At 45.1% G+C, this 18117-nt stretch overlaps 1 protein-coding gene across 9 annotated transcripts in view; it reads left to right on the top strand.

Annotated features, from left to right (window-relative positions):
• The first annotated feature begins 9297 nt into the window (after positions 1-9297).
• PCDH7 (protocadherin 7) overlaps positions 9298-18117 on the top strand; it is a 449641-nt gene continuing 440821 nt past the window's right edge. For 4 of the 9 annotated variants that reach the window (XM_070452062.1, XM_070452061.1, XM_070452066.1 and 1 more), the window contains exon 1: positions 9300-16621. In XM_070452062.1, the coding sequence (XP_070308163.1) occupies positions 13442-16621 (3180 nt within the window). In that variant the 5' untranslated portion in view covers positions 9300-13441. Of the gene's footprint in view, positions 16622-18117 lie in introns of all 9 variants that reach the window. The other 5 variants (XM_070452064.1, XM_070452063.1, XM_020908319.2 and 2 more) reach the window with 3 other exon arrangements.

The raw sequence follows: 18117 nt of genomic DNA, 5'->3' as shown, positions 1-18117 counted from the left end.
AAAAATAGAGTAAAAAAAAAATTTGTATTAGGAATTTAATTTGTTCCAAGCAGTATTGAGTTCTCTTATGAAATTATCACATTTACTACCCACAACAACCTTAAAGGTGACTTGTTGTACCCATTATATAGATACAATTAAAATATGAACTACTTAAAGGTAAGTATTAGAATTTACTTATGTACAAAATCTAACACATGGACCGATATAAAATAGAATTTAAATACATGTTGGATGAATTTAATTAAATGATGAAATACTGGGGTTCAGAGTAATTCATCAAAAATCACAGAGGTCCAGAGTGGAGGCCCTGGAATTCAAAAGTGGTTTCTTTATTTTCAATACTTCACCCAACTCTTTCTCACTGTGTTGCCACTTCTAGCACCAACAATCTGATTTTAAAATAACTTATTATAGCAATATGATTATTGTCTTTAGGAAATTAAGCAGTATTAAGCAGTATTTATCTATAAATTAGGTAATATAAAGTCTTAACATTTGTTTTATTTTTGCAGAATTGAATTTATGATTTGCGGGAATCTTTGATGTCTATGGTTTATTTATTTAAACCACTCTCTGTCTATTCTCTTAATTATTACAAGCAAGGACAGGACAGAATCAAATTTTGTAAACTTTACATATTTTGGATGGCCTTCCTTAAGAAAAAGAATATAGAATAAGATACAAAAATAGTACAAAATAAATGTCTATTTAAAAACCATAAATTATAAGAAATTTCACATTTTATAGATCTGACAAATAAAAAAGTATCACAATGTTTCCCCTAAACCCATAACTCATTAATTAATGGGCTGACATATGTCTATAATACTTCTTTTTTGAAATTTGGTATGACCAAAACTTCTGAAAAAATGATATATAGACTCAAGTTGAAATTAAGGCATATGGAAGTGCAATTGAAGTAGATTTTTAAGTGTTTTCGCACTGTCTTAAACTTAATAATTGAATAAATACAACATAGTTTGACATATTGATGAATAGCTTACAGTACGAGTTTGTCACAGAAATATTTGTTTCTTTAGGGTATCTCTATTGCATTGGTGAATATATGGTGTGTTATTTCATGTTCAAGTGGCAGACTTTGTCACTTGATGTGTCAGATATGATAACTCCAATACAGTGGGATGTAAGTCACCCAGCTACACACATACTGACTCTGTTTGCAATATTGCTATACATTTGAGTCCACAAATACAGGGATTCTGAGAAGTTTCTGTATTTGTAAAATCTCTGCTTAGAAATTACACACACACACACACACACACACACACAAGAATAATGTGTATCTTCTGCCTTACTGAGTAATTCCTACAAGAGAGAATATTTGTTTTAAGTAGATGTCAAAGAGAAGCCCATTTTCCATTTGGAACTTTTTATCTAATAATTAGAAGTTTCGGCAGACTTGTTTCTGGCCCCACACCCTTAAGCCTTGATCCCACTTCACCACCCATGTATTTCCAGGAACCCCCACTAAGGGATATTCTATCACTGTACAGAAGCCATGACCCTGGACCACTGTGCCATCACACCGGGCAACCTGGCACAATGAATGTCAAATTCTTGGGAGCCATTCTGTGCCATGGTTGTTATTAATAGAAATAACTGTGAATGAAAAAGACTTAAATTCATAAAAACATTCTTAACACACCCAAATTAGATGTATCCTCATCTCAACTTTTCCCTTAACTAGATTCCCCAAAATTCCTGAGGCTCTTTAACACCATTTAAACAAGAAGTGTGATAGAGGAAATTGAAGAGGAAGAAAGCAGTGTTAGTAACCTATTGTGCTAAAAATTCCTTCTTGCAAATTTCAAAAACATGTGACTATGTAAGCATTGTTGCACCCCACCCCCTCACCGTAAGGTCTTGGAAGAGGTTGATGCAAGTGACAGATCCTGAATGTTTAAGGCTCATTAGCATCACATTAATTCTGCCCAGGGGAGTAATTCAGAAACAGAGAAAGACAGATGGGGATGCCTAAAGAGTAACTTTTGATGGTTGAGGGCAATATTGGTTTATCAGTTCAGTTCAGTTCAGTCGCTCAGTCCTGTCTGACTCTTTGAGAATCCATGGACTGCAGCACGACAGATATCCCTGTCCATCACCAACTCCCAGAATTTACTCAAACTCATGTCCATTGAAGTCAGTGATGCCATCTAGTCATCTCATCCTCTGTCGACCCCTTCTCCTCCTGCCTTCAATTTTGCCTAGCATCAGGGTCTTTTCAAATGAGTCAGCTTTTCGCATCAGGTGGCCAAAGTATTGGAGTTTCAGCTTCAGCATCAGACCTTCCAATGAATATTCAGGACTGATTTCTTTTAGGGTGGACTGGTTGGATCTCCTTGCAGTCCAAGGGACTCTCAAGAGTCTTCTCCAACAGCACAGTTCAAAAGCATCAATTCTTCAGCACTCAGCTTTCTTTATAGTCCAACTCTCACATCCATACATGACCACTGGAAAAGCCACAGCTTTAACTAGATGGGCCTTTGTTGGCAGAGTAATATCTCTGCTTTTTAATATGCTTTCTAGTTTGGTCATAACTTTTCTTACAAGGAGCAAGCGTCTTTTCATTTCATGGCTGAAGTCACCATCTGCAGTGATTTTGAAACCCCTAAAAATCAAATCTGTTACTGTTTCCACTATTTTCCCATCTATTTGCTGTGAAGTGTGAAGAAAGCTGACACCGAAGAATTGATGCTTTTGAACTGCATTGTTGGAGAAAACTTGAGAGTCCCTTGGACTGCAAGGAGATCCAACCAGTCCATCCTAAAGGAGATCAGTCCTGGGTATTCATTGGAAGGATTGATGCTGAAGCTGAAACTCCAGTACTGTGGCTACCTCATGCGAAGAGCTGACTCTTTGGAAAAGACCTTGATGCTGGGAGGGATTGGGGGCAGGAGGAGAAGGGGACGACAGAAGATGAGATGGCTGAATGGCATCAGCGACTCATTGGACATGTGTTTGAGTAAACTCCGGGAGTTGATGATGGACAGGGAGGCCTGGCATGCTGTGATTCATGGGGTCGCAAAGAGTTGGACACGACTGAGCGACTGAACTGAACTGAACTGATGGGACCAGATACCATGATCTTAGTTTTTTGAATGTTGAGTTTTAAGCCAGCTTTTTCACTCTCCTCTTTCACTTTCATCAAGAGGCTCTTTAGTTATTCTTTGCTTTCTGCCAGAAAGGTGGTGTCATCTGTATATCTGAAGTTACTGATAATTCTCCAAGCAGTCTTAATTCTAGCTTGTGCTTCATCCAGTCCAGTGTTTCTCATGATGTACTCTGCATGTAAGTTAAATAAGCAGAGTGACAATACATAGCCTTGACGTACTCCTTTCCCAATTTGGAACCAGTCTGTTGTTCCATTTCCAGTTCTAACTGTTGCTTCTTGACCTGCATACAGATTTCTCAAGAGGCAGGTCAGGTGGTCTGGTATTCCCATCTCTTGAAAAATTTTCCACAGTTTGTTGTGATCCATGCAGTCAAAGACTTTGGCATATTCAATAAAGCAGAAGTACATATTTTTCTGGAACTCTCTTGCTTTTTCAATGATCCAGCAGATGTTGGCAATTTGATCTCTGGTTCCTCTGCCTTTTCTAAATCCAACTTGAACATCTGAAAGTTGGATCACAGTTCGCGTACTGTTGAAGCATGGCTTGGAGATTTTGAGCATTACTTTACTAGTGTGTGAGATGAGTGCAGTTGTGCAGTAGTATGAACATTCTTTGAGATTGCCTTTCTTTGGGATCAGAATGAAAACTGACCTTTACCAGTCCTGTGGCCACTGCTGAGTTTTCCAAATTTGCTGGTATATTGAATGCAGCACTTTCACAGCATCATCTTTCAGGATTTGAAGTAGCTAAACTGGAATTCCATCACCTCCACTAGCTTTGTTCATAGTGATGCTTCCTAAGGCCCATTTGACTTCACATACCAGGATGTCTGGCTCTAGATAAGTGATCACACCATCGTGATTATCTGGGTTGTGAAGATCTTTTTTGTACAGTTCTGTGTATTCTTGTCACTTCTTAATATCTTCTGATTCTGTTAGGTCCATACCATTTCTGTCCTTTATTGTGTTCCCTTTGCATGATGTTCCCTTGGTATCTCCAATTTTCTTGAAGAGATCTCTAGTCTTTCCCATTCTGTTTTCCTCTATTTCTTTGCATTGATCCCTCAGGAAGGCATTCTTATCTCTCATTGGTGTTCTTTGGAAATCTACATTAAAATAGGTATATCTTTCCCTTTCTCCTTTGCCTTTCACCTCTCTTCTTTTCACAGCTATTTGTAACGCCACCTCAGACAACTCTTTTGCCTTTTCTCATTTCTTTTTCTTGGTGATGCTCTTGACCCCTGCCTCCTGTAAAATGCCATGAACCTCTGTCCATAGTTCTTCAGGCATTCTTTGTGTATCAGATCTAATCCCTTGAAACTATTTGTCACTTCCACTGCATAATTATAAGGGCTTTGATTTAGGTCAAAACTGAGTGGCTTAGTGGTTTTCCCTACTTTCTTCAATTTGTCTGAATTTGGCAATAAGGAGTTCATGATCTGAGCCATAGTCACCTCCCAGTCTTGTTTTTGCTGACTGTATAGAGCTGCTCCATATTTTCTGCGAAGAATATAATCTGATTCGGTGTTGACCATTTGGTGATGTCCATGTGTAGAGTCTTCTCTTGTGTTTTGGAAACACAGCAAACAGGGTGTTTGCTATGACCAGTGTGTTCTCTTGGCAAAACTGTTAGCCTTTGCCCTGCTTCATTTTGTATTCCAAGGCCAAATTTGCCTGTTACTCCAGGTGTTTCTTGATTTCCTACTTTTGTGATCCAGTCTCCAGTAATGAAAAGGACATCTTTTTTTGCGTGTTAGTTCAAAAGGTCTTGTAGGTCTTCATAGAACCATTCAACTTCAGCTTCTTCAGCTCTACTGATCAGGGCACAGACTTGGATTACAGTTTCCTCAGTCAGTCTCTCACAATAGGAAGCTTCCATAAGCCTCTTATTCTTCTCCATCAGAGGGCAGACAGCCTGAAAACCACAGTCACAGAAAACTAACCACTCTGATCACATGGATCACAGTCTTGTCTAACTCAGTGAAACTATGAGCCATGCCATGTGGGGCCACCCAAGATGGACGGGTCATGGTGGAGAGTTCTGACAAAATTTGATCCACTGGAGAAGGGAATGGCAAACGACTTCAGTATTCCTGCCTTGAGAACCCCATGAACAGTATGAAAAGGCAAAAAGATAAGGACACTGAAAGATGGACTCTGCAGGTTGGTAGGTCCCCAACATGCTACTGGAGATCATCAGAGAAATAACTCCAGAAGGAATGAAGAGGCAGAGTCAAAGCAAAAACAACACCCAGTTGTGGATGTGACTGGTGATGGATGCAAGGTCCGATGCTGTAAAGAGCAATATTGCATAGGAAACTGGAACGTTAAGTCCATGAATCAAGACAAATTGGAAGTGGTCAAACAGGAGATGGCAAGAGTGAACATCGATATTTTAGGAATCAGCGAACTAAAATGGACTGGAATGGGTGAATTTAACTCAGATGACCATTATATCTACTACTGTGAGCAAGAATCCCTTAGAAGAAATGGAGTAGCCATCATGGTCATTGGTTTATAGACCTTTGCAAAGCATGATTCTGTAGGGCAAGATAAAACAGAAACTGAGATGCTACCTTTGTTTCAGTCACATCTTTTTTTAATTGTGTTTTTCTCTCATCCTCTCTCATATGTTTTAATTCTGTTTTACAAGAAAGAAGCAAACCTTCCAATTTGTTAGATGAAAAAGAGAAGCTTTATATCAAATGTCATTGAAAAGACAAGGACAGGTACAATTTCTTTCCTCCAAACAGACAGACATGATCAGAAACAGAAAGATATGGTAAACCTCTCAGTGCTGAATTCAGATATATACTGTTGATATATACTCTTACTAACCCCAGCTGTTAGCTTAATAATTCATCAAAATACTTGATATTTTATTCATTGATTAGCCAAATCAAAAGCTTCTAATTACATCCATATAGTTTTTTTTCTTAATATAGTCTTTTGGAGATGCAATTGAAAAACAGTTACACAGTCAAAACAAGAATTAAAAAGAATAATCATAAATACAAAAATCAATATTATCTTTCCATCTCATGGTACATCAACAATACTTTATCACAGTCCTATTCAAAGTGTTAAAATGCCACACCAGTTATTAAATAAAAAATAAACTAAATAAAATTTAAAAAAATAAACTACAGTGAAATGTGTCTGCTACTGTTGAAAATCACCAGATACAAATTTATATAGCTTTATGTATATAGCAAGTACTTGCCTTGCCATTGGAACTTGTATTTCCACCTGTGACTAAATAGAACAACTGCTGTTTTGCATGGATTATAGTTGAAACCCATATCATCTCTTTGGTAGGGCTTTTAACCCAGCTTCACTTCTATAATTCATTAAATAAGTGCTGAAACAGTCACTTAGAGCATATTCCTGCCTTCAAAGTCAATGTGGGTCTGAAATGTATTGACAGTTCCCAGGTATTGGTCCTAAGTCAGGTTAATAATCAGTATAACTGACAGAGCTGAATAGTGATTTCATTTTAGCCATCCCTGTTTCTTTTGGAGATGAACCTCCACTTCCACTCATGGTTACCCAGACCTAGTCAATGGCATCATCTAGCCACAAGGGGGCTGAGAAGAGTAATCCTATCCTAGGTCCAGAAGTTAGCTAGCAATATTGTATTTGGAGAAAGGTCCCAAGGATTACCACATAAGGATGACCATACATCACTGAAAAATTCATTGCTGGTAAAGTAGTTAATCAAACTTACTATATTATCCATCCTAGAAACATTCTACATTTTGTATTTTCTAAATTTTAATGGGTTAAATTTGATTGAGTAATGTTTTATATTACCTGGTATTGGTAATTAACATAAGTGATCTAGTTAGCATAGGTCAACATAGGGAATAAAATTTATAAAGCTAATTCATAATTTTCAACCATACTTAGTACATGCAAGGTCATTTATTTGAGTATTATATTAATGCAATCCATTATAAGATATTTTTTCTCCAAACCCTTAATATATTATCTAGGCTTAGAGGTCATTAGTTACAGTAGAATTCGACATATCCTGTCATGATAGTAAAGAAATGCCAAATGTCTCAGGTTCCTGGAAAGGGCATTGGAATGTTCAATTTTACCATAGGTAAAGACAGGGGACAGCCGCAGATGGTCAAAAATAATAGGATATACTGTTTTGACCTATCAAGTGTCTTTCTCCAAAAAACTCACCCAGTTTTGTAAAATACTGTTTTTCTCTCAAGCATAGATATTTGCAAATATATAAAAATTACCATAAAGTTGGAAAAAATCCATAAATTATCTTGTAAGTAAAAAATGTGTTTGTCAGTTACAGTATCTGATTAGATATATTTCACATAAATTTAAAAATCTATGTTATACTGAATATATTTTGACATTTAAAACTCTAGAAAAACGATCCCTCATTTTGTTCTGTGCTTAAGGTGAAATATTTCTATCAGGTGTCATTTTTAAACAAAAACACTACATTTAAACCGGCAAATCCCACAGACCATAAACTAATATTTAAGTAAACTCTTAAAATTATTTTCATGAATTTCTTTTTCTCTTAAGTTTTTGTACTAGACTTATGGAAATGCTTAATAGTTATTCAAATAGGCAGTATGAATCAACTTAGTTTAGTTCTTAGCTTGTGTTCTTCTATTACTGAGATATTGCATTTTATGGCTTTGCATTACATGATCTCATGATTTAAACGGTACAACTTGTTCTATTTCTTGGCTGGAGACCAATTAAATAACCACTGATGCAAGCAGTTATTACCTGCTTAAAAGGAAATCTGTGGTTTCCTTATTTAAACTGCTGAGTTTTAATGTCCATCGAAAAGTCTGTTATTTCAATGAATAATTTAGCCATTTACGTATACTACACATTTAAACACTACAAGCATGAATTTAAGACTGCAAAAGATTCCTGTAGTTTCTCGCAGTCCCAGGAATCAGAATCATACTTGCTCTAAGTCGGATTATACTTACTATTTAAAAAACAGAGGTTTAAGGGACAGTCATTTTTGATAATTTAGATAAAGAAAACTAAAGTATCAAGTTTACCAGAAGTAGCTGGAGAAATGATTGATCGTAAAGACCTCAAAAACGTGTTTGTACATACGTAAGTGGATACAGATGACCGGTTCGAAAAAGATAAAAGGTCAACGGATTTGGAGATGTACGGGTGTCATTTTCTCAGTTTGTCCCTTGGTGGCGTTCTTGAGTCACTTTCTCCCTTCCCGTCAAACTGCTTTATATTTCTTTCCAGAACTGGCTATCATGTTTACTGTATTTAACCTTTTTTCTTTTATTATCGTAAATACAGCGTCTATAATGAATGAAAGCCCCCCAGAGATCATATCTCCGGCACCTACGTCTTTGTATTCATTCTAACCCATCAACTTTTGTTGTTTTTCCTCTTCCTGTCTTTTCTTAAGGCTTAAACTACAACACGGACCCTGGATGCTATTTTTCAGCTCAGTCATTGAATTTTTTTTTTTTTTTAACGGCAAAGCAGTTTTAAGTAAGCAAGGTTAGTCGGTAAATTTAAAAACAAAAACTAAAATGTACCGAGTATTTTAAGATATTGGCATAGAAAACAAATCGTTGGTCGAGCTTTTATTAAGTGTCTGTTAGAATGGAGTGATATGTCTATAATAAATTGTCCTTTTTAACCTTCGTTTCAAAGGGACATTTCTTTTTCTTGTCCTTTAAAAAAAACCAACAATTCAACATTGTCTCATACTTCGGTTCATACAAGGGATGACGTTGTATCTGATCAAGGCGGGTTTTAGGACACTGATCTCGTTTTCTCTAATTCTGGACGCCAAAGCAACAGCAGCGGCAACGGGCTCTTTAATTTATTGCAGCCGGTTACACTTTCGATTCCATTTCCTTCTGAACCCTTTCCTCTCAGGTTCAGAAGATAAATGCAGCCTCGGGATTGAAGCCCGGGCGGGGTTTGTGGGTGGGAGCGAACCCGGATATCTTCTTGCCTTGGTGAGGTCTTGTCCCGCGGGGGATTTAGCCCCCGGTTGCATTTAATGAAATTGCTGAGCACTTGTGACACCGGCTCTGAGACTGCGGAAATGGGGCGGGGGTGGGGGAATCGGCTTCTCGCCTCCATTCATCCTTCGCGCCGGCTGGAGGCTGGAGTTGGAGTGTCAGTCCCTAGACAGGGGGCGGAAGAGGACGCGAGCTCCGAGCGCAGCCAGGGCGCTCCGAGAGCTCTCCTCGCCTCGCCCACAGCCCTACCCCGCCCATTCCGTTCCCTTTCCCGGGAACCCAACGCACGACCGGGCCGATCTGCCAACACTCCTGGGCTGCTCTGGCGGAAAGGTCGGAGCCGGGCAAGGTGGGGGAAGGGAGAAGCCAGAAGGCTTCAAGGCCTCGGCAGTCTGGCCGCGCTCTTCTCCATGCCGGGCACGTCGGACCCATTTCCCACGCCGGTTTGGCTGCGCGGCGGAGTTGGTAGGGATGAGAGTGGGGTGGGCGGACTGGTGACTCGCAATGAGGAAACCACTCCACTGTGAAGGACGCCGCCCCCCTCCCCACTCCACCCCACCTCCGGGTCATCTGGAAGGAAATTTCAGCGCTCGAGGGAAAAGCCGCCTACTCTCTTCGCCCCCCCGCTGGTGTGCGCCTAGAGATCGCGCGTCGGAGCGGTGGGCGTTCGGGCTGGTTCAAGTTTACAGTCTGGCGAGGCAAGAGGGAGTGTACAGTGTCTCTGCCTACGCGGCTGCCCGAAGTTTGCAAAATCTTCGGAAAGGCGGCGAGAGGACTGAGTGTCCTGCACCATATTGCCGCGTTATGGGAATGCGCGGGCTTCCGCCTTGGACCCTGGAAAAAACGGGACCGGGTGTCTCGGGGAGGCAGCGTTCTGATAAACCAGACTTTGCTTAATAGAAGGGGAATTCGGCTTTATTGACACTTAGCCTGCCGCTTCTGCGCTGCGGCGCCCGCCCCCGCCCCCCGGCTCCAGACTGCGGCTGTGCGCACTGAGTCTGCGCGCCGAGCAGTTCTCGCTGATGCTGCAGATACAGAGCTGAGAGGCTCCGGTGCCTGCGAGGGGTAGGAGGTGGAGGGACAGGGGGTGGGGAGGCGGGTGGAAAGGCCGGATTCCCGGCCTGGCCTCAGAGGAGGAGCCACTACCCCCGGAGTGCTAATGTTTTAGCAGTTTGGAAAATACTTGCCAGCTCCCTGGCACACACCACGATTGCTCCATCCTCCGCACCTCTACGATTCCCCATCGGGAATGCTTGGAAATCTCTACCGCCTCTCCCCGCATTCCTGCTGGCTGCGCCCGCCTAAATAACCGCGCGCTGTGTCTGCTCAAAGACTTTATTGGTGTTTGTCTTTAAATCATTCCGCCGCCTCACAGAGGTATCGTAAAGGCAGAGTACCTACTCTGGACGTATTTCTTTCTCTTTTCTTCTTTTCTCTTTAAATTTTCCTTTAAGTGGAGGACCTTTAATGCCTTTAAATTGAGCAAACCGGCTGAGGACTAACCAAAATCTAGTAGCAGCCCCCGTTCTTTTTTTGAGATGGTAAGAATTCCCTCCAAGTGTCACCTACCCACCTCAACCCCCTTTAATCTTGGCTAGGCCCCCTTGTTTAACTGCCGCTGAAATAAATGAAGAGTAAATGTCTATAGTTCGGAAAACGCGACCAGACTTGAAATCCGATGAGGCGAGCTGCGGTGGCCGTGTCTGAAAACTGGGGAAGCCTCGCGTGGGGGAACACCATCTACGTTCCAGTGGCACAAAGTCAAAAGGAGAGAAAAGGAGCTAGGGACAGTTTGGTACACAAAGTTGACATTAAAGTTTATTTCCCTTTTATCCAGATAGGTGACGCTACACTTTGCCAGTTACTAAAAGCTGCAGGTTTCTGCTCAGAAAATAATATCGAGGCTTCCAACATGTGTTTATTCCCCAGGCGCGCGCACACACGGTCTACCCCGTAAGCAAGCACAGCGACAGGAATGCCAAGCATTTAAACAAAGACAGAGCACCCTCCCCCTCCCCAAACCTCAGCCCTCCGAACTCTGCGCTCCCAAAAAAGGATCGCTCTCCCACTCTCCCAGGAGTTCGCTGTTCTTTCTTAACGACTGCAGCCCATCATGGTTTCTCAGAACACCCGCGTAGATCCCTGGCCACACGCTGGGTCCCCGAAGCCACAGCTGACCAAGCTTTAACCAAGAAGCTAATTCGCGAAGCAGAGACAGTGGGTGGGGGGCAGGGATGAAGAACATACTCTGAGAAGGGGGAGAAACGTTTGCTGACACATGTTCGGCGCTCTCACACACGCTCTTGGCTTTAGCCAGAGCGAGAAGGAAATTTACCAGCCTCGGAGGGAAAGCAAGTTCCCCCAGAAAGCAGCGGCCGCACTCGCTGGGGAGGGAGAGGGACAAGCTTTGGCTTCTGGGGGACTTGTTAGGATTGCGCACACTTGGAGTGGGCCCCGGAGCTGAAGCTGGGCTTTCCGGAGCGGGGCGGCCGGCTACAGCTCCCTCCCGTCTCCCTCCCCCCCGCCCTCCTCCCTCCTTTTCTAAGAGTGTGTAGTTTCCACAGCTCCACTGCTCCCGCCGCCGCAGTAGCGTCAGGGACAAGCTTGAGCCGCAAGCAAGGCAGAGAGCGCCCAGCAGCAACCATCACTTTGGGCAAACTTGGGGGTTTCCGGCTGGCGGCGGGTGAGCTGGAGCTTCCCACTTGCCATTCAGTGTCTTAGAGCTGCAGCAGCCGAAGGGGCGGCGGGAGCGCGAGCACCAGACTCTCCCAGACACCAGAGGGGACGAGACAACTGCGGAATTCACCCGCCGTGCCAGGGCACTTCCGAGGCAACAACCGACTGGCACTTTTTCTCCCCTTGGCAAACTGTTTTTTTTTTTTTTTTTTTTTAAGCTACTTGGCAGCTGTCTCTGACTCCACCTCCCCCCACCCCATGCCTTGTGCTTTTCTTCGGAAATCCGGACAGAATTGGGCATCTTTGTTAATTGCCGTTGGGGGAGCCCGGCTGGGGTCTTTGGCCAGGCCAGCGTCGCCTGCGCACGGAGCTTGGTTTGCTCACCTTTGAACTGCAAAGGGATCAAGTTCAGCTCGAGTTGCCTGTATTGGGACTGGGAGAAAGGAGAGGGAGCGTGAGGGAGAGAGGAGTGGGAGAAGGGGAAAGGGGAAACGGGAGGAGGGAGGAGAGAGGAGGAGGAGAGAGGGAGGGGAGGGATCGAGAGAGAGAGAGAGAGCGGGGAGAGAGAGAGGCTGCAATCTCCTCCCTGAATCGCGCACAGCGCTGCAGATCCCAGTGCTCTGACATGCGGGCCGAATGCAGGTGAGGAAAGGCACGGACTCTGCGGCTGCGAACCCAAACTTGGGCACCGCGCGGTGCGCACGGCTCAGCCTTCACCCCCGCGGGCGAACGGCTGCTGCGGTTTCAGGAGGCGGCTTCGAGACTAATGACCTTGCGCAGAGTTGTTAAGAAAAAAGAGAAACCCGAGCTCTCTGGGTGAGACGGGACCGACACTCAGGGCGTCTCTGAAGATGGCTCGGGCTGCTTTTCCGCGCACGGGGGGGACCCGGACGCGAACGGCTGTGTGACTCGAGTCGTCTCCACTGCACGGTGCCCGAAGCGACCTGCCGGGATTTTTCATTCCCAATCTGTTGACTGGCTCCCCCGCTGCCTGAGCGGAGAAGGAGTTGAGACTGGCTTGTTGCTGGCCCTAGCACCTCTTGCAGGAAGCGACTCACGTTTGCCTGGGCAGCCGGAGCAGAAGCTGGGTCTGGAGTGAGTGGCTGGAACGTGAATTGGACTCAACTCGAGTAGCAGCAAAGACGAGCGGGGTTGGCAGGCGGGGGAGGCTGCAGGCTCGCTCCCGGCCGCTTCCCGGCTCCACCGCCCGCCTGCCGGAGCGGTTCCAGCCCCATCCGACTGAGCGGTGACGGGAGCCCGGGTTCCTCCGCCGGTTGCGGGGATGACTCTGGGGGGGCGCCGAGCCCGCGGCGCGCAGTGTCCCGTGAACTGTGAGGTACTGCGACTGAACGGCGGCTGGCTAGCGGGCGATTAGCACCCATTGCATAAATTATGAAACAATAACTTTCGGAAGAAGCAAGAGGAGGAAAAAAAAAAAAAAAAGAAGGATCTATCGCTGGTCCTCCCCGGCCGACTCTGGACGCCGCTCTTGCCCCCTCCCTGCGTTCCCTCTTGCTTCTTCCCTTCCCGGAGAGGGAAGAGGACTGGGAGGAGGGCAGGCCACGGGCCCCAGAGGAGGGGGGCGCCGAGGGGCCGTAATTAGAAGGAGCAATAGCAGCAGCAGCAGGAGAAGATGCTGAGGATGCGGACCATGGGATGGGCGCGCGCCTGGTGTCTGGGCTGCTGTCTCCTCTTTCCGCTCTCGCTTAGCCTAGCGGCGGCCAAGCAACTCCTCCGATACCGACTGGCGGAGGAGGGCCCAGCAGACGTCCGCATCGGCAACGTCGCCTCCGACTTGGGCATCGTGACCGGCTCCGGTGAGGTGACTTTCAGCCTCGAGTCGGGCTCAGAGTACCTGAAGATCGACAACCTCACCGGCGAGCTGAGTACCAGCGAGCGGCGCATCGACCGCGAGAAACTGCCCCAGTGTCAGATGATCTTCGACGAGAACGAATGCTTCCTGGACTTCGAGGTGTCGGTGATCGGGCCCTCGCAGAGCTGGGTGGACCTGTTCGAGGGTCGGGTCATCGTGCTCGACATCAACGACAACACGCCCACCTTCCCGTCACCCGTGCTCACGCTCACGGTGGAGGAGAACCGGCCGGTGGGCACTCTCTACCTGCTGCCTACAGCCACCGACCGCGACTTCGGCCGCAACGGCATTGAGCGCTACGAGCTGCTACAGGAGCCCGGGGGCGGCGGCGGCGGCGGCGGCGGCGAGGGCCGGCGCGCCGGGCCTGCCGACAGCGCCCCCTACCCCGGGGGCGGCGGGAACGGCGGGAGCGGCGGCGGCCCCGGGGGCTCCAAGAGGCGGCTGGACGCGCCAGAAGGCGGCGGCGGGACCAGCCCGGGCGGACGCAGCAGCGTGTTCGAACTGCAGGTGGCCGACACCCCGGATGGCGAAAAGCAGCCGCAGCTGATCGTGAAGGGGGCGCTGGACCGCGAACAGCGCGACTCCTACGAGCTGACCCTGAGGGTACGCGACGGTGGCGACCCGCCTCGCTCCTCTCAGGCCATCCTGCGGGTGCTCATCACCGACGTGAACGACAACAGCCCCCGCTTCGAGAAGAGCGTGTACGAGGCTGACCTGGCCGAGAACAGCGCCCCGGGGACCCCCATCCTGCAGCTGCGTGCCGCCGACCTGGACGTGGGGGTCAACGGGCAGATCGAGTACGTGTTCGGGGCGGCTACCGAGTCCGTGCGGCGTCTGCTGCGCCTAGACGAGACGTCGGGCTGGCTCAGCGTCCTGCACCGTATAGACCGCGAGGAAGTGAACCAGCTGCGCTTCACGGTCATGGCCCGCGATCGCGGGCAGCCCCCCAAGACAGACAAAGCCACGGTGGTCCTTAACATCAAGGACGAGAACGACAATGTGCCGTCCATTGAAATCCGCAAGATCGGGCGTATCCCACTCAAGGACGGGGTGGCCAATGTGGCCGAGGACGTTCTGGTGGACACCCCCATCGCGCTGGTACAGGTGTCTGACCGAGACCAAGGCGAGAATGGAGTGGTCACCTGCACCGTGGTGGGCGACGTGCCCTTCCAGCTCAAGCCGGCCAGTGACACGGAGGGCGACCAGAACAAGAAAAAATACTTCCTGCACACCTCGGCCCCTTTGGACTATGAGACCACCAAGGAGTTCAACGTGGTCATAGTGGCGGTGGACTCGGGCAGCCCCAGTCTCTCCAGCAACAACTCCCTGGTTGTCAAGGTGGGAGACACCAACGACAACCCGCCTGTCTTTGGCCAGTCGGTGGTGGAGGTGTACTTTCCTGAGAACAACATCCCCGGAGAGAGGGTAGCCACGGTGCTGGCTACAGACGCGGACAGTGGGAAAAACGCTGAAATCGCCTACTCGCTGGACTCTTCCGTGATGGGGATCTTTGCCATCGATCCCGATTCTGGGGACATCCTCGTCAATACCGTGCTGGACCGCGAGCAGACTGACAGGTATGAGTTTAAAGTTAACGCCAGAGACAAAGGCGTCCCCGTGCTACAGGGCAGCACCACAGTGATTGTTCAGGTGGCTGACAAGAATGACAATGACCCTAAGTTCATGCAGGACGTCTTTACCTTTTATGTGAAGGAAAATTTACAGCCCAACAGCCCTGTGGGAATGGTCACAGTGATGGATGCTGACAAGGGGCGCAATGCAGAGATGAGCCTATACATAGAGGAGAACAGTAACATTTTTTCCATTGAAAATGACACGGGGACTATTTACTCCACGATGTCTTTTGACAGAGAACATCAGACCACATACACTTTCAGAGTCAAAGCTGTGGATGGGGGAGAGCCTCCCAGGTCTGCAACAGCCACGGTCTCTCTCTTTGTGATGGATGAGAATGACAATGCTCCCACTGTCACCCTTCCCAGAAATATTTCCTACACTTTACTGCCACCTTCAAGTAATGTCAGGACAGTAGTTGCTACGGTGTTGGCAACAGACAGTGATGATGGCATCAATGCAGACCTTAACTACAGCATTGTGGGAGGGAATCCCTTCAAGCTGTTTGAGATTGATTCCACCAGTGGTGTGGTTTCCTTAGTGGGAAAACTCACCCAAAAGCATTATGGTTTGCACAGGTTGGTGGTGCAAGTGAATGACAGTGGGCAGCCTTCCCAGTCTACCACGACTCTGGTGCATGTGTTTGTCAATGAAAGTGTTTCTAATGCAACTGTGATTGACTCCCAGATAGCCAGAAGTTTGCACACCCCACTCACCCAGGATATAGCTGGTGACCCAAGCTATGAAATTAGCAAACAGAGACTCAGTATTGTCATTGGGGTGGTTGCTGGAATTATGACTGTGATTCTAATCATCCTAATTGTAGTGATGGCAAGATATTGCCGGTCCAAAAATAAAAATGGCTATGAAGCTGGCAAGAAAGATCATGAAGACTTTTTTACACCCCAACAGCATGACAAATCTAAAAAGCCTAAAAAGGACAAGAAAAACAAAAAATCTAAGCAGCCACTCTACAGCAGCATTGTCACTGTAGAAGCTTCTAAACCAAATGGACAGAGGTATGATAGTGTCAATGAGAAGCTGTCAGACAGCCCAAGCATGGGCCGATACCGATCTGTTAATGGTGGGCCTGGCAGTCCTGACCTGGCCAGGCATTACAAATCTAGTTCCCCCTTGCCTACTGTCCAGCTTCACCCCCAGTCACCAACTGCAGGAAAAAAACACCAGGCCGTACAAGATCTACCACCAGCTAATACATTTGTGGGAGCAGGAGACAACATTTCAATTGGATCAGATCACTGCTCTGAATACAGCTGTCAAACCAATAACAAATACAGCAAACAGGTAAGATGCATCCCACATTTATTTAAATATCTAAGACAGGGCATCTTCTGCAAAGTCTTGTCTTCTCTCTTAAAGCTATTAGTTAAAATTTTAATAGCAGGAAATTGATGTTGGTGTAATTCTTATACCACTTATTTAGTGGAGGCCACTTACAAAAGGTACACCACTATAGTTTGCACCTTATACCAGAGTTTACTAAGCTACAGAAGAAAACACTGTAAGTGGTGTTTTATGCTTCTCTTGGTATTTGACAATTCTAATTCATCCTACATTTTTTTGTTTCCAGATAAATATGTGTGAATTGTCTGGATGGCTAGTTTTAACCTAAAATTCTTTTCTTTTGTACTACTAAGTGAATAATTTTATGCAAAGGCAAAATTTCTAAAGTTACTACTGTTGTCTATGCAAATCGGACACTAAAAAAGTTTTAGCTACATTATATATTATGCAGAATTTTACAGATAAGCAGATGCTGATTCATGCAAATGAAGTACCAAGTCTGAGATATTGAAATGCTGACTACTTTGACAAAAATGCTGACTTAAAAATATTTAATGATATGTAAATGCCATAAAAAACTACATTTTAATATTTCAGTATCTATACAGTTAGGTTTTTATGAGGATATGCAGTTTGCATTTGTAGTATATGTATTTGGTATCAAAAGTTCATAAGCAAAAGTAAAGTGCATGAATCATGTATTATTTAAGCCAAGTAACAAAAATGTTCGTGTTTGGTGTAGTGTGTGTGGGAATATTTTGGTATGCATTGTGATATATTGCGACTACAAAGGTTATATGGAATATTTGACACAGTTGTTTCTCAGTGAAATGTGGAAACTAAAAAAAAAAGCAAAGTATATTCTGAGGTGAACTTCAGAAAATATATAATTTATTTCTGAAAGTTTTGTTTTGTGTGATGCGTGTGTATAACTCCCAAAGTTTACTTTTCTCACCCATCAGCATTTGACTTACAACAAATGAACACCGTTTGGAAACTTCTATATCTAAAGCTGTAGCAGTTCTGCTAATAAAATGTCACATGTTTCTTACCTCCAGAACATTCGGGAAACATATTTATGTCTGTCAAGCAATCCCTGATAAAGAGTGTTCTATTAAATATGTTTCGCATGTGGAACGTGTGATCTTAAAATAATTAAGGCAATGTAAAAAGTTTATTTTATAGCCTCACTGAAGATGTTATTGATGGGCTCATTAAAGGTATAGAAAAGAGATAAATATTAATTTCTTATTGTTTTCTATAATTTTAAAAATAAGCTTTATAAAGAACTGTTTTTGATGTATAGTCCTTTATTGTAGCTATTTGGATAAGGAGAAGTAGACAGTATGCTTTTATATCCAGTTACCAAGCAATCCAAGAAAACACAGGTTTGAACTACATTGAATTAAATGACTTTTAAAAAGATGTCTTTTCAAGTACCTGAGTCTTATTTCCTTTAAACTGAAATATGCTAAGTGGAAAGTATGTTTGTTATC

This window comes from Odocoileus virginianus, chromosome 21, assembly GCF_023699985.2.
Source record: "Odocoileus virginianus isolate 20LAN1187 ecotype Illinois chromosome 21, Ovbor_1.2, whole genome shotgun sequence".
Lineage (NCBI taxonomy): Eukaryota > Metazoa > Chordata > Mammalia > Artiodactyla > Cervidae > Odocoileus > Odocoileus virginianus.
The sequence above is the reverse complement of the archived record's forward strand: the minus strand, read 5'-3'. Positions and strand labels throughout refer to the sequence as shown.